Source organism: Lepidochelys kempii, chromosome 2, assembly GCF_965140285.1.
Source record: "Lepidochelys kempii isolate rLepKem1 chromosome 2, rLepKem1.hap1, whole genome shotgun sequence".
NCBI lineage: Eukaryota > Metazoa > Chordata > Testudines > Cheloniidae > Lepidochelys > Lepidochelys kempii.
Genome location: NC_136381.1, coordinates 148,853,800 through 148,866,111, shown reverse-complemented (window position 1 = coordinate 148,866,111; position 12,312 = coordinate 148,853,800). Strand labels below are relative to the sequence as shown.

Sequence of the window (12,312 nt, the reverse complement as noted above, 5' to 3'; positions counted from 1 at the left end):
TACAGGAGAGTAATAGAAGGCAGATATATTAGCCCCAGGTTAAGTAGGTCCCTTTTCCCTGGGTAAGGTAACAGGGAAGGTTCCAGAACAATCAGGAACTTTCTGGAAATAATTAAGACAGACAGGCTGATTAGAACACCTGCAGCCAATCAAGCTGCTAGAATTAATTAAGGCAGGCTAATCAGGGCACCCGGGTTTAAAAAGGAGCTCACTTCAGTTTGTGGTCCACGTGTAAGGAGCTGGGAGCAAGAGGCGCTAGGAGCTGAGAATGAGAACGTATACTGTTGGAGGACTGAGGAGTACAAGCATTATCAGACACCAGGAGGAAGGTCCTACGGTGAGGATAAAGAAGGTGTTGGGAGGAGGCCAGGGGGAAGTAGCCCAGGGAGTTGTAGCTGTCGCACAGCTGTTCCAGGAGGCACTCTAGACAGCTGCATTCCACAGGTCCCTGGGCTGGAACCCAGAGTAGAGGGTGGGCCCGGGTTCCCCCCAAGCCTCCCAGCTCCTGGTCAGACACAGGAGGAGTTGACCTAAACTGTGGATTCAGAAAAACGGCCAAGCTGAGGGCTGCCGTGAAGCTCCAAGGCGAGCAAATCTGCCAATAAGCGCAAGACCCACCAAGGTAGAGGAGGAACTTTGTCACACTTGTTTCTTGCCTTTCCCTCCTTCCATGCCAAAGAGTGTCCATTTGATAGGTGATGGCCCATCAACTTTGCCAACACCTGGCTAGGCATGTCAGCGAGTCCTTTGTCTTTGAGAAACAGGTTTACCCACTTCCCAGACGTGTTTGGTAAACACACTTCAGTCATGATTTCAGCTTACGTTCATAACTTTACATATAACGTTGCTACATACGTTTCACCGTGACATTATTGACCAGCAAGTTGAGTTTTCAAATGGTACCTTACAAGGAATATTTTTTACAAAGATTATTACAGTGTGCGGGGGTGGGGGCCTTCCACTTTAGGGAGGGCTCCAGCACCCTTGCAGTAATGTGTAGGATGTGATTACAGGAGTGCATTCTGTAACAATCTGTGTTAATATTTTATTATCTTGCTTCCTTTTTTCTCTTCCTCACTCCACTGTGATCCAGTATCACAATATACTGTCAAGAAGCTCTATCCATACATTCTAATAATGAACCTTGTTAATTAAAATACTCAAAAATCAAAACTATTCCTGAGCTTGCCATTGTTTTACTGGTAACATTGCCAATACAGGTAGACCTTCAGTTAGCACATCACTGCCAAATGTCGGTACTAGTGCAGGCAGATCCATTTTTTGTCTTTAACCTGACTGTAAGTTCTCCTGTTCAAAGTTCTGGCTGTTTTTTTAGGTTTGCCTATTAGTTCTTAAATAGTGCAGTGTGTTCTCAGACCTGGGTGGTAGCCCAAGTCCTAGTGTGATATTTGAAACTGACCACCTAACCATAGAGTTAATGCAGGGGTAGCCAACCTGTGGCTCCGGAACCACATGCAGCTCTTCAGAAGTTAATGTGCGACTGCTTGTATAGGCACTGACTCCGGGGCTGTAGCAACAGGCACCAACTTTCCAATGTGTTGTGGGGTGCTCACTGCTCCACTGCTGGCACTGCCACAGGCCCTGCCCCCTCCCCTGAGTCTGCCATGCCCTTGCTCCTCCCCCCTCCTCCAAGAGCCTCCTGCACACCACGAAACAGCTAACCAGGAGGTGTGGGGAGGAAGGGGAGGCACTGATCTGCAGGGCTGCTGGTGGGCGGGAGGCGCTGGGAGCAGGGTGGGGGAGCTGATGGGGGGCTGCTGACGTATTACTCTGGCTCTTTGGCAATGTACATTGGTAAATTCTGGGTCCTTCTCACGCGCAGGTTGGCCTCCCTGAGTTAATTTGCTACCAACTGAACTACACTGATACCTTTACTGAAAATATTTCTTATATTTATAGGCATTCAACACCTTCATTGATGATATCTTCGCTTTTATCATCACTATGCCAACATCGCATAGGCTGGCATGTTTTAGGGATGATGTGGTATTCCTTGTCTACCTTTACCAAAGATGGTATGTTTTCCCTTCATCCCTACTCCTTTTTTTATCCATTTTCACTGTTTGTCAACTACAGATCCATGCAGCTGTGTGAGCAGTAATTAGGTACAAGAGACAAAAATAGTTTAGGGCTGACTTACGCCTTTGCTCTCTTAGAATGTCTTAGTATGTCTCTTAGGAATCTGATAGTCCCAAGCTATACTCTTATCAATCATATATGGCCTCTTAGAAGTTACTTACTCATGCTTTGAGAATTAAACCATAAGTAACTCACGAGTCTGATTACTCACCCTTATTTACATAATGTATTCTCTTACCTTTTAGTGTGGGCTTGAAAAATTTCTCAACTTGGCCAAGAGAAAGCTAGCCTTGTTGAGGCAGGAATCTACACCACCAATTCTAACAAAATCTAAACTTGCTTACTTAAAATGAACATTCCAAAAGTGAATAGCATAATTTTCCTAAGTCTGCAGACAGCTCCAACGCTTCTGCTACTTAGTTTTGCCATACAGCAGAGTGATATTAATAAGACTCCTAATTTTCGCTGCTGCTGCTATGCAGAACTCCGTGGCAGCAGGGTAGCTGTCAAGAATTCATGTCAGTTTCTTGTTGTTGGATGAGAAAATTAAGAACAGAAGCAGATTTTGGAGTTATTCACTGGGAAATAGGATTGAGAAGGAGACAGAGAGGGAAAGACGTTTAGACTAGCAACAGAGATGTCCCATTCTGTTGACAACCTTTTGTAGTATGCAGGGAAAGTGACAGAGGAAGAGGATCTCCAGTACTCTCACAACAGGGCGGGAGGAGACTCAAGGCTCCTTCCTTCCAACCGCTAAAGGTGAGTAGAGCTTCAGATTTGCAAGGCGAAGACTGAAGATGAATCATAGGACTGGAAGGGACCTAGAAGGTCAGCTAGTCCAGTTCCCTGCACTCGTGGGAGGACTAAGTATTATCTAGACCATGAAGTCTCCAGGTCTAGAGACCGCACAAAGCAGCTGGTGACCGTTGTTGGCCTTCTCAGCAAGGCACTTCCAAGTGCTCGTTGGTGGAAGTTCTCCCTTCATGATGGTCTTTTCTGTCTAGCTTTGAATAACTAGTGGGTTTAGTCTTCTAGCTAGTAGGTGTCTGGTATGTTTTTCAAGTCCTGTATTATGTAAACAAAGTTAAATTTAAAATCTAGAATTAAACTCCTATTTAATGTTTTAAGTAAATATTATATGGTGGTTCTTTTAAAGTTTTAGCTTTATTTAAACTGATTTAGTAGTAGTAAAACAGGTTAAGGAAGGTTATATTTAAAACAGCCCAGCCTCTTCTGATTGATGAACAAGGAATCAATTTTTGGCAGATTAAACAGTGGTGCTTGCTGTCTTTTACCAGGAATCATTGCTTCATGTCACTAATTTGTGTTATTTTATCTGTAAGGCTATATCCTGTGGATAAGAGCAGAGTGAATGAATATGGAGAATCTTATGAAGAAAAGCCGAAAAGAAAACTCCACAAAGAATAGTTTAGATAACAGTAGACGACTATTTCTGGACTGCTACTGGCTATGTGTATTGTTTGATCTTAATGAAGAAAAAAGATTGGATTATTTAATAAGAGTATTTTTTAAAGCTTATGACAGAACTCCATGGACAATACATCTTCTGCGTTGCCAAAATCTATTTTTGATGGTTCTTTGATGTTTCAAGATTCCTTTTGTGTCTTTATGAAGAAGTCTGCCAATGTTTCTGCCAGATGTCACTTAAACAATAGTTAAACATATTTAAACTTCTCTTACATGACAAATTAATATTTGTTTAAATTTTCTTTATTGTTATGATGAACGTTTTAATAGGTGTTTTGAGACAGCTTAATTAACGGGTCATGTGGTACCTTTATTGATAAAGGGCTACTAGGCCGTGAAGAATTCAGGTAGGCTGTGATTGTTATAGAATAGAGCATCACTGCTGAACCAGGGGTTGTTAGAATTTAAAGGTATAACTTCTGGAACATACACTTTAAACTGCATCACACAACACCATTCTAGATTGACACCGGACATGGAAGGGCTCGGATTGATGGGGGGTTAAAATCTTATGGCTGACCTAAGCTGTATGGGACTTCGAAATAAGAGTCCTCTGGCTTAAAATAGTCTTCCTGGAAGGAAGGGGAAAGTAACCCAAACAGTTAAACTTCTTAAAATATTGTCAAGCTTTTAGCCCATAATGACTTCAAATCTTAATTTATTTTTAAATGGCTTTTTATTATAAAAAGCTAGTGAGCATGTGCAGCAATTAGTATTCAGTGACTATTTTTATTACATAAATAAAGTTGCATAAACCTTTCCTGCATTGCTAGCTTAGGATCCCTTGATTCCCCATTAAAATGGGTATTTATATGATTGTCACAAAGCATTTTGATGTACTAGGAAAATACCTCTTAAGCAGTCTTGCAACCTTACTTTTGCATGATAGACACCATTGTGAACTATTGTGCCAATTCTTATATGCTTTCACAGGCAAAAGTTTCCTAGTCTTCTTGATTTGTATTTTAAATTAGGTGAATAAAACATACAGCATTCAGCTAATTGGAAGGGGATTGCTTGAACTAATAGATGCTCAGAATATTATCTATCGAAAAAACATAAGTAAAATAACCTTCAAAATGTGCCCGTAAGTTAATTTTATTTCCAGTAACAACAATGTTTAAAGGTGAAGTGTCACTGTAACTTCCTATCATGTTATCAGTTTGGATATTGTATATATCACTGAAATTCAGCACTTCTTGCAAATTGTTAGAATATGCTAAAATAAAGTATATTCAAATGGTAGAACAGTATGCATTTAGAACCCCCATTGTGCAGTTTTATGAAATAATAACTTGCATTTAGTGAGCACTAAAGTTAAATAACCTGCATTGAGTAACACTGAAAATACATGTTGCTTTCCTCACATTAATAAACAAAACATTTGATTCCCAGAACCAGCATTAGCAGCTTAAGCCTAGTTAAAGTAACTACTTTGTTTTAAAGTTAAATTGATTAACTTCTAGAGATTTTATGTGGAAAAAACCAACACTGCTGACCAAAGCTATGTCTTTCTTTTAATTTACTACATATTTTTGCTGGGCTGTCAAAACAAGTTTGGTTTTTTGTTTTTGTCTGTTTTTTTTAACTTCAGTATGCCACTAACTCAAAATGTAAATACTTCAAGTGAAGGAAAGATTGCTCTAATTTTGTCATAAATAGAAAATAATAATGGTTTGTTTTTCTTTTTCAAATCCCAGTGTTGCAATGGTTTGAAAGCATAAAGGCTGTCGTCCTGTAAAGACAATGCATGTGCCTAATTTGAAACACTGTGAGTAGACCTACTGAAGTCATTAGATCTTAACTTCACTTACACTGAGGCCCCTTTACACCATTCTGGCAGTGTAAAGCTGTCATGAAATGAAACAAGAACTGACATTTCTTTTTTAAAAGCTTTTTTTCAGTGCAATAAAATAGTCTTTCAAAATGATGAAGCAGTGTTCCATTGAATACTGCATGTTTTGAGCTATAGTTCACTTGGTTTGAAATAGATTTAAAATGTGTCAATCTTTTCCTCCTGAATTTTTCAAACATAATTGGAAACAGTTTCAATTCCTTCCAGAAGAGAATACTATTGAAGTGCAAAATATTTTTAAAATGCAGGATTATAGATGTACATTGTATTCATGATAACACGTGTTCTTCTGTCACACTGACACACAAGATGAGCTAAGTAACCACCATTTTAGTAAAGATTGTATATGACAAATCATATGGTCTCTGTTGGATTTTAAGGGCTACATTTAGAACTTCCATAATTAAATCCTAAGCATTTAAAAAATATGCACAAATAAAACATTTGAGTTAGGTAGGCTATCTTGTGCAACTTGAGACAAGCTCACCGCATCTTAAATCTCCCTTAGTAATCTGTCATTTACACTGTGGCAAGAAATTGAACTATATATGTCACAATCTATTAATAAAGGATTGTCAGAATTAGGAATAGACAGTGGGATTTTAAAAGCTGCTTAAAGCATTTGAAAATATCAGCCAGCATGTTCAAGGTGGACCTGCAAGGAGTTATTCCTGATTTCTTATTTATGCTGCACTGATGTTAGATTAAGATGTTATCCTACCTTCCCACACCTAAAACTGCAAGGGTGACCTACTTTCTACCCACCCACCTACCCCCAAAAAAGGAAAATTCCAGGGATGCACCAGGTCCTGGGGCCAGACAAACTCAAGCTGCAGAAGCAAATTAAAAAGCAGCCTCAGCAGGGACAAACTGCTTTCTACAGTTTTTACTCTGGAAATTCCCTTGTGCTGATTGGCTGTTTGGTCTATCTGCTCCCATCCCCTTCCTCAGTTTCTTCACCTCACATCATTCTACTTGCTCTTCAAGCTGTCCTGTTTCCTCTCCCTTTCCTTATTCACCACATCTCTCACCTTTTGTCTTTTGTTTAGCTAATTGCCCATAACAAATCCATATCCAAAGAATGTAATAAAAATTGAATCCTGGAACTAGCATATTACCAAATCATCACTTTGTTCACTCGCCTTGTAGGTTGTAACCTTTTCCTTCATCTATCCTATTTGTGACAGAGCCCACCAACAGATGCTTTGGAGAAAGTGCAAGAAATCGTACAGTAAGCAGATGTGGTATAATTTTTCAACTATGAAGGTCTCAGCCTAATAGTTAGAGATGCCCTGAAGTATGGAGCCTTTTCTATCCCTTCCAAAGTTTTTTGTTAGCAATAGCTATTAGAACGCTGGATATGTTATACATATAAATGCCCAGTAGCCTGAACCTTGCTAGCATTTGGTCTTAATATCCCCCTGCAATAAGTTCCGAAACTTAACTATGCATTTTGTTGAAATTATTTTCATTGGTTTTGAATTTCTCACCTTTTAATTTCTTTAAATGCCCCCTTTGGCTTTATATTCTGAGAGAGAACAGAAGTAGTATAGAAGGAACTGGTAGCAAAACCTATAAGTTGAGGTTGCCTGACGCTTTTCATTATCAGACCCTGTTTTCAGTTGGCTTAAACTTGGCCAAAATGTAACCATTTCGACTAAAATTTTCTATGTCTGCCTTAAACTGATTTTTTTTCGGGGAGGGCGGTTAACAGTTAAACTATTTTAAAAAGAGATGAGGGGGGAAAATACATTGAATTCTTACAACTGTTTGTAAGTCCAAAGCAGACTGCGAAGAGTTACTAAGGGATCTCCCAAAACAGGATGATGGGGCAATAAAATGGCAGATGAAATTCAATGATAAATGCAAAGTAATGCACATTGGCAAACAATACCATTTCTATATATAAAATGATGGGGTCTAAATTACCTGTTATTACTCAAAAAAGAGATCTTGGAGTCGTGGATAATTCTCTGAAAACGCCCAATCAAGGTGCAGTGACAGTCAAAAAAGCTAACAATGTTGGAAATCATCAGAAAAGGGATAGGTAAGACAGAAAATATATTGCCTCTATATAAATCCATTGTGTGCCCACATCTTGAATACTGTGTGCAGATGTGGTCACCCCATCTCAAAAAAGATCTATTGGAATTGGAAAAGGTACACAAAGAAGGGCAACAAAAATGTTTAGGGGTATGGAACAGCTTCCCCATAAGAGGAGAGATTAATAAGACTGGGAGTTTTCAGTTTGGAAAAGAGATGACTGGGGGGGATATGATTGACTGGTGTGGAGAAAGTAAATAAGGAAGTATTATTTACTCCTTCTCATAACACAAGAATTAGGAGTCACCAAATGAAATTAATAGGCAGCAGATTTAAAACAAACAAAAGAAAGTATTTCTTCACTCAACACACAGTCAACGTGTGGAACTCTTTGCCAGAGGATGTTGTGAAGGCCAAGACTATAACAGGGTTCCAAAAAAAACAAAACAAAACTAGATAAGTTTATGGAGGATAGGTGTATCAGTGGCTATTAGCCAGAATAGGCAGGGATAGGGTCCCTAGCCTCTGTTTGCCAGAAGCTGGGAATGGGTGACAGGGGAGGCATCATTTGATGACTATCTGTTCTATTCATTCCCTCTGAAGCACCTCGCATTGGCCAGTGTTGGAAGACAGGATACTCAGTATGAGTGTTCTTATATGTTTAATTGAAAACCTCTTCCAACTCCATGCATGAAGCTGGAGGGAGGCTACTAGTGGAGTTCCTCAAAGATTGGACCAGTTTTATTTAACATTTTAATGAATGTCTATGGCACACAACGTGGGAGTGTGCTAGTAAAATCTGTGGCTGGCACAAAGTTGGGAGGTATTGCTAATACAGAGGAGGATTGGAATATGACACACGAAGATCTGGATGACCTTGAAAACAGGAGGAATAGGAATGGGATGAAATTTAATAGTGAAAAGTGCAAGGTCATGAATTTTTTCTATAAGATGGGGACAAATCACTTGGAAGCTACAATCAGTCGTGATGTGGCCATGAAAAAAGCTAATGCAATCCTAGGATGCCTCAGTCAAGGTATATCCAGCAGAGATAGGGAAGTGTTATTTCTATTAAACAAGGCACTAGTAAGTCCTCATCTGGAATACTGTGTGCAAATCCTAGAAGACTAGGGTTGGAAGAGACCTCAGGAGGGCATCTAGTCCAACCCCCTGTTCAAAGCAGGACCAATCTGGTCTCCCATGTTTAAGATAGATGAATTTAAACTGCAACAGGTGCAGAGAAGGGCTACTAGGATGATCAGAGGAACGGAAAACCTACCTTATGAGAGGAGACTTAAGGAGCATGGCTTGTTTAACCTAACAAAATGAAGGCTGGGAGGAGATACGACTGCTCTCTCTTAATACATCAGAGGGATAAATACCAGGGAGGGAGAGGAGTTAAAAAATTAAGTTAAGGGCCAATATTAGCAGAAGAACAAATGGATATAAACTGGCCATCAATAAGTTTATATTTTACCTTAGACAAAGGTTTCTAACCATCAGAGGAGTGAAGTTCTGGAACAGCTTTCCAAGGGGACTAATAGGGGCAAAAAACCTAACTTGTTTTAAGAGCGAGCTTGATAAGTTTAAGGAGGGGGTGGTACCGTGAAATTGCCTACAATGGCATATGGCTCATCCAGAACTGCTATTGGAAAATATCTCCAATGGCTAGAAATGGGACACTAGATGGGAAGGGCTCTGAGTTACTATGGAGAATTCTTTCCCAGGTGTCTGGCTGGTGGGTCTTGCCCAAATGCTCAGGTCTAACTGATTGCCATATTTGGGGTCAGGAAGGCATTTCCCCCCAGGTCAGACTGGCAGAGACCCTGGGAGGTTTTCACCTTTTTCTGCCACACAGGTCACTTGCTGGTTTGAACTAGTGTAAATGGTGAATTGTCTGTAACTTGAAGTTTTTAAAGGTTTGAGGACTTCAGTAACTCAGCCAGAGGTTATGGGTTTATTGCAGGAGTGGATGGGTCAGATTGGCCTGCAATGTACAGGTGGTCAGACTAAAGGATCATGAGGTCCCTTCTGCACTTAAAGTCTGCGTCTATATTTTGGAATAGGAAATTTGACAACAGGATCATCCCAGTCTGAGGGATGGGCCTTTTGTCATCGGTCAAAATCTGTGCCAGTTTTGCCAAGTTAAAAACCTGTATGCATTGAGCATGCTCCATCCCCACACAGCTCCTATGTACTGATTTGATTGTGCAAATACAATTCCCAAGAGCTGACTGAACATGGTCCATCCTAGGGCCACTGAGGTGGACAAGATTTTCCGTTTTCTCTCTTCCTGAGGGGTGGTGGAGGGTCACTAGAAGAGAGAACAGGGAGATTCTTTCCTGTGTTCTCAGTGCTCTCTCTGCTGGTGCTCACCTAGCATGAAGGAAAAGAAAAGAGAGCAGTGGATGTGAGCAGAGGAAACAAAAGGACAAAGGGTCTATAACTACTAGAACATACCTCCAGAACCTGATGCTGTCGGCAAATATATCTGAAATCCACTAGCGAAGAATGTCTTGTTCACATAGATGTGATAACCTACTGCTGCTACTAGTTACTCTGATAGCTCAAGTGGTAGAGGTCTATGCTGCAGATCTAAAAAGTCTGGTTCTGTTGATCCATGTCAATATGCTGCCACAAAATTAAATTTGTTTGCTTTCTCAAAAACGTTGGCAGGGGCAAGAGGGAGCGTTAAGTATAACTTCCTACATTAAAAGGATGTTAAGGTAACAAACTGAAGTATTCAAAAGTTAAGAACTTTGCCTGTGCAATCTTAATTCAGCCCCTTGTGTATGCAGTAAGACAGTCTTTACATGATCACATACAATTTTTTCCACAGGACCCCTGCATCGTTCAGTGCACAGACTTATTTAAGAAAGAATGGAGAGTTAACTAGAAACAAGAGAGTGTGATGGAAACAAATGGTTACAATACAAAAGAAAATATAAAACACGAACCAGGGTCTACACTTGTTAATATTTATGGGACACCATCGGAGGACCTAATCACATCAGCCACACTATCAGAGGCTCGTTCACCTGCTCATCTACCAATGTGATATGCCATCATGTGCCAGCAATGCCCCTCTGCCATGTATATTGGCCAAACCAGACAGTCTCTACGCAAAAGAATAAATGGACGCAAATCTGACATCAGGAATTATAACATTCAAAAACCAGTAGGAGAACACTTCCATCTCCCTGGTCACTCAATAACAGACTTAAAAGTGGCAATTCTTCAACCAAAAAACTTCAAAAACAGACTCCAACGAGAAACTGCAGAACTGAAATTAATTTGTAAACTGGACACCATCAAATGAGGCCTGAATAAAGACTGGGAGTGGATGGGTCATTACAAAAACTAATTTCCCCCTACTGTTGCTCACACCTCCTTGTGAACTGTTTGAAATGGGCCACCCTCATTACCACTACAAAAGTGATTTTTCCTCCCTTGGTATTCTACTTTTAATTGAATTGTCTTCTTAGCACTGACCCCTCACTTGGTAAGGCAACCCCCATCTTTTAATGTACTGTGTATATATATACACCTGCTACTGTATTTTCCACTCCATGAATCTGATGAAGTGGTTTCTAGCCCTGAAAGCTTATGCCCAAATAAATATGTTAGTCTCTAAGATGCCACAAGGACTCCTCGTTGTTTTTGCTGATACAGACTAACACGCCTACCACTCTGAAACCTGCCACTATTTCCTGTACAGTACCAAAAATCAGAGTCCTGTGTAGCAGGAGATGGATGCTTAAGTGGATGGATGACAACAGATCCCACTGTGGATTGTCCAACCCCAGACTGATTGCCTACTGACTGATAGTACTCCAGCACTGCAAGCTTCCAGAGCATGATCACCACTGAATTCTCCACTGTCAATCCAGCTCTCATTCTGGTATCCTTGTGCTCAAGGTCTGGAGTGACACTGGTGCACACTGTGACATTCCCCAGTGATCTGCTAGGTCACTCCAGTCCTTAACTCTGGGAGCCAGTCTTACCCTGCTCTGCTGTGAGAGCCCCCACTCCTGGGCTGTTCACGCACAGCTTCTGGCATGTAAGCTGCTCCTTGGATTGTGCAACCAAATGACACTAACCAATATCTCTGGGCCCAGACAAAACCCTAGGAACCTCCGTCTTGTAGTGTCCAGTTATGCCCATTGGATGCTGCAAGCTTGTACGAGTTCGTCAATTTAACAAAGAAATTGACATGCACCAGGCTTGTTATCCCAAGGGGAGTCCCTGACACAGCTTCAAACCAAACACACTGCTTCAGGTAGAACAAACAAATTTATTAACTACAAAGATAGATATTAAGTGATAGACAAAACATCAGAGTGGCTACCAAAATAAAATAAAATATAAGCACGCAGTCTAAACTCTCAACCCTATTAGACTGGGCAACATCTAGATTAAGCAGCTTTTCTCACCCCACTGGATATTGCAGTCCTTAATATACAGGTTTGTTTCTTAAACCTGTTCCTTAAATCTCCTCTGTTGGAGTCTTGTCTTCTTCTCAGTGTCTTAGTTGCTTGCAGTGAAGGTGGGGGCAGGAGAAGGGCTCAGTATGTATTCACTCTGTCTGTTTTATACCCTCAGTCCATGTGCTTGGGGAGCACAAGTCCAGGCATGTCTGGGGGGCATTGCTGAATCTCTCCAAGCAAGGTTGAGTAATTCCCCTGGTGTGGCCTCATGCAGGTGAGTCACTGCATTGTAGCTCCCTTGCTGGACAATGGCTGTTGATGGGTGGTTTGACACCCCACCTGGGTGTTGGTTACTTTCCTTGCTGTTGCCTCTGGGGAGCTAATATCTATCTAATTCCC

The 12,312-nt window shown here is 40.8% G+C and overlaps 1 protein-coding gene across 6 annotated transcripts in view; it reads left to right on the top strand.

Moving 5' to 3' along the window:
• CLPTM1L (CLPTM1 like) overlaps nucleotides 1–11,136 on the top strand; it is a 116,922-nt gene extending 105,786 nt beyond the window's left edge. For 4 of the 6 annotated variants that reach the window (XM_073332453.2, XM_073332452.2, XM_073332451.2 and 1 more), the window contains 2 exons: nucleotides 1,921–2,036; nucleotides 3,444–6,553. In XM_073332453.2, coding sequence (XP_073188554.1) covers nucleotides 1,921–2,036; nucleotides 3,444–3,528 — 201 coding nt within the window. In that variant the 3' untranslated portion in view covers nucleotides 3,529–6,553. Of the gene's footprint in view, nucleotides 1–1,920; nucleotides 2,037–3,443; nucleotides 6,554–6,630; nucleotides 7,566–10,325 lie in introns of those variants that run through there. The other 2 variants (XR_012157395.2, XR_012157394.2) reach the window with 2 other exon arrangements.
• Nucleotides 11,137–12,312: the final 1,176 nt, after the last annotated feature.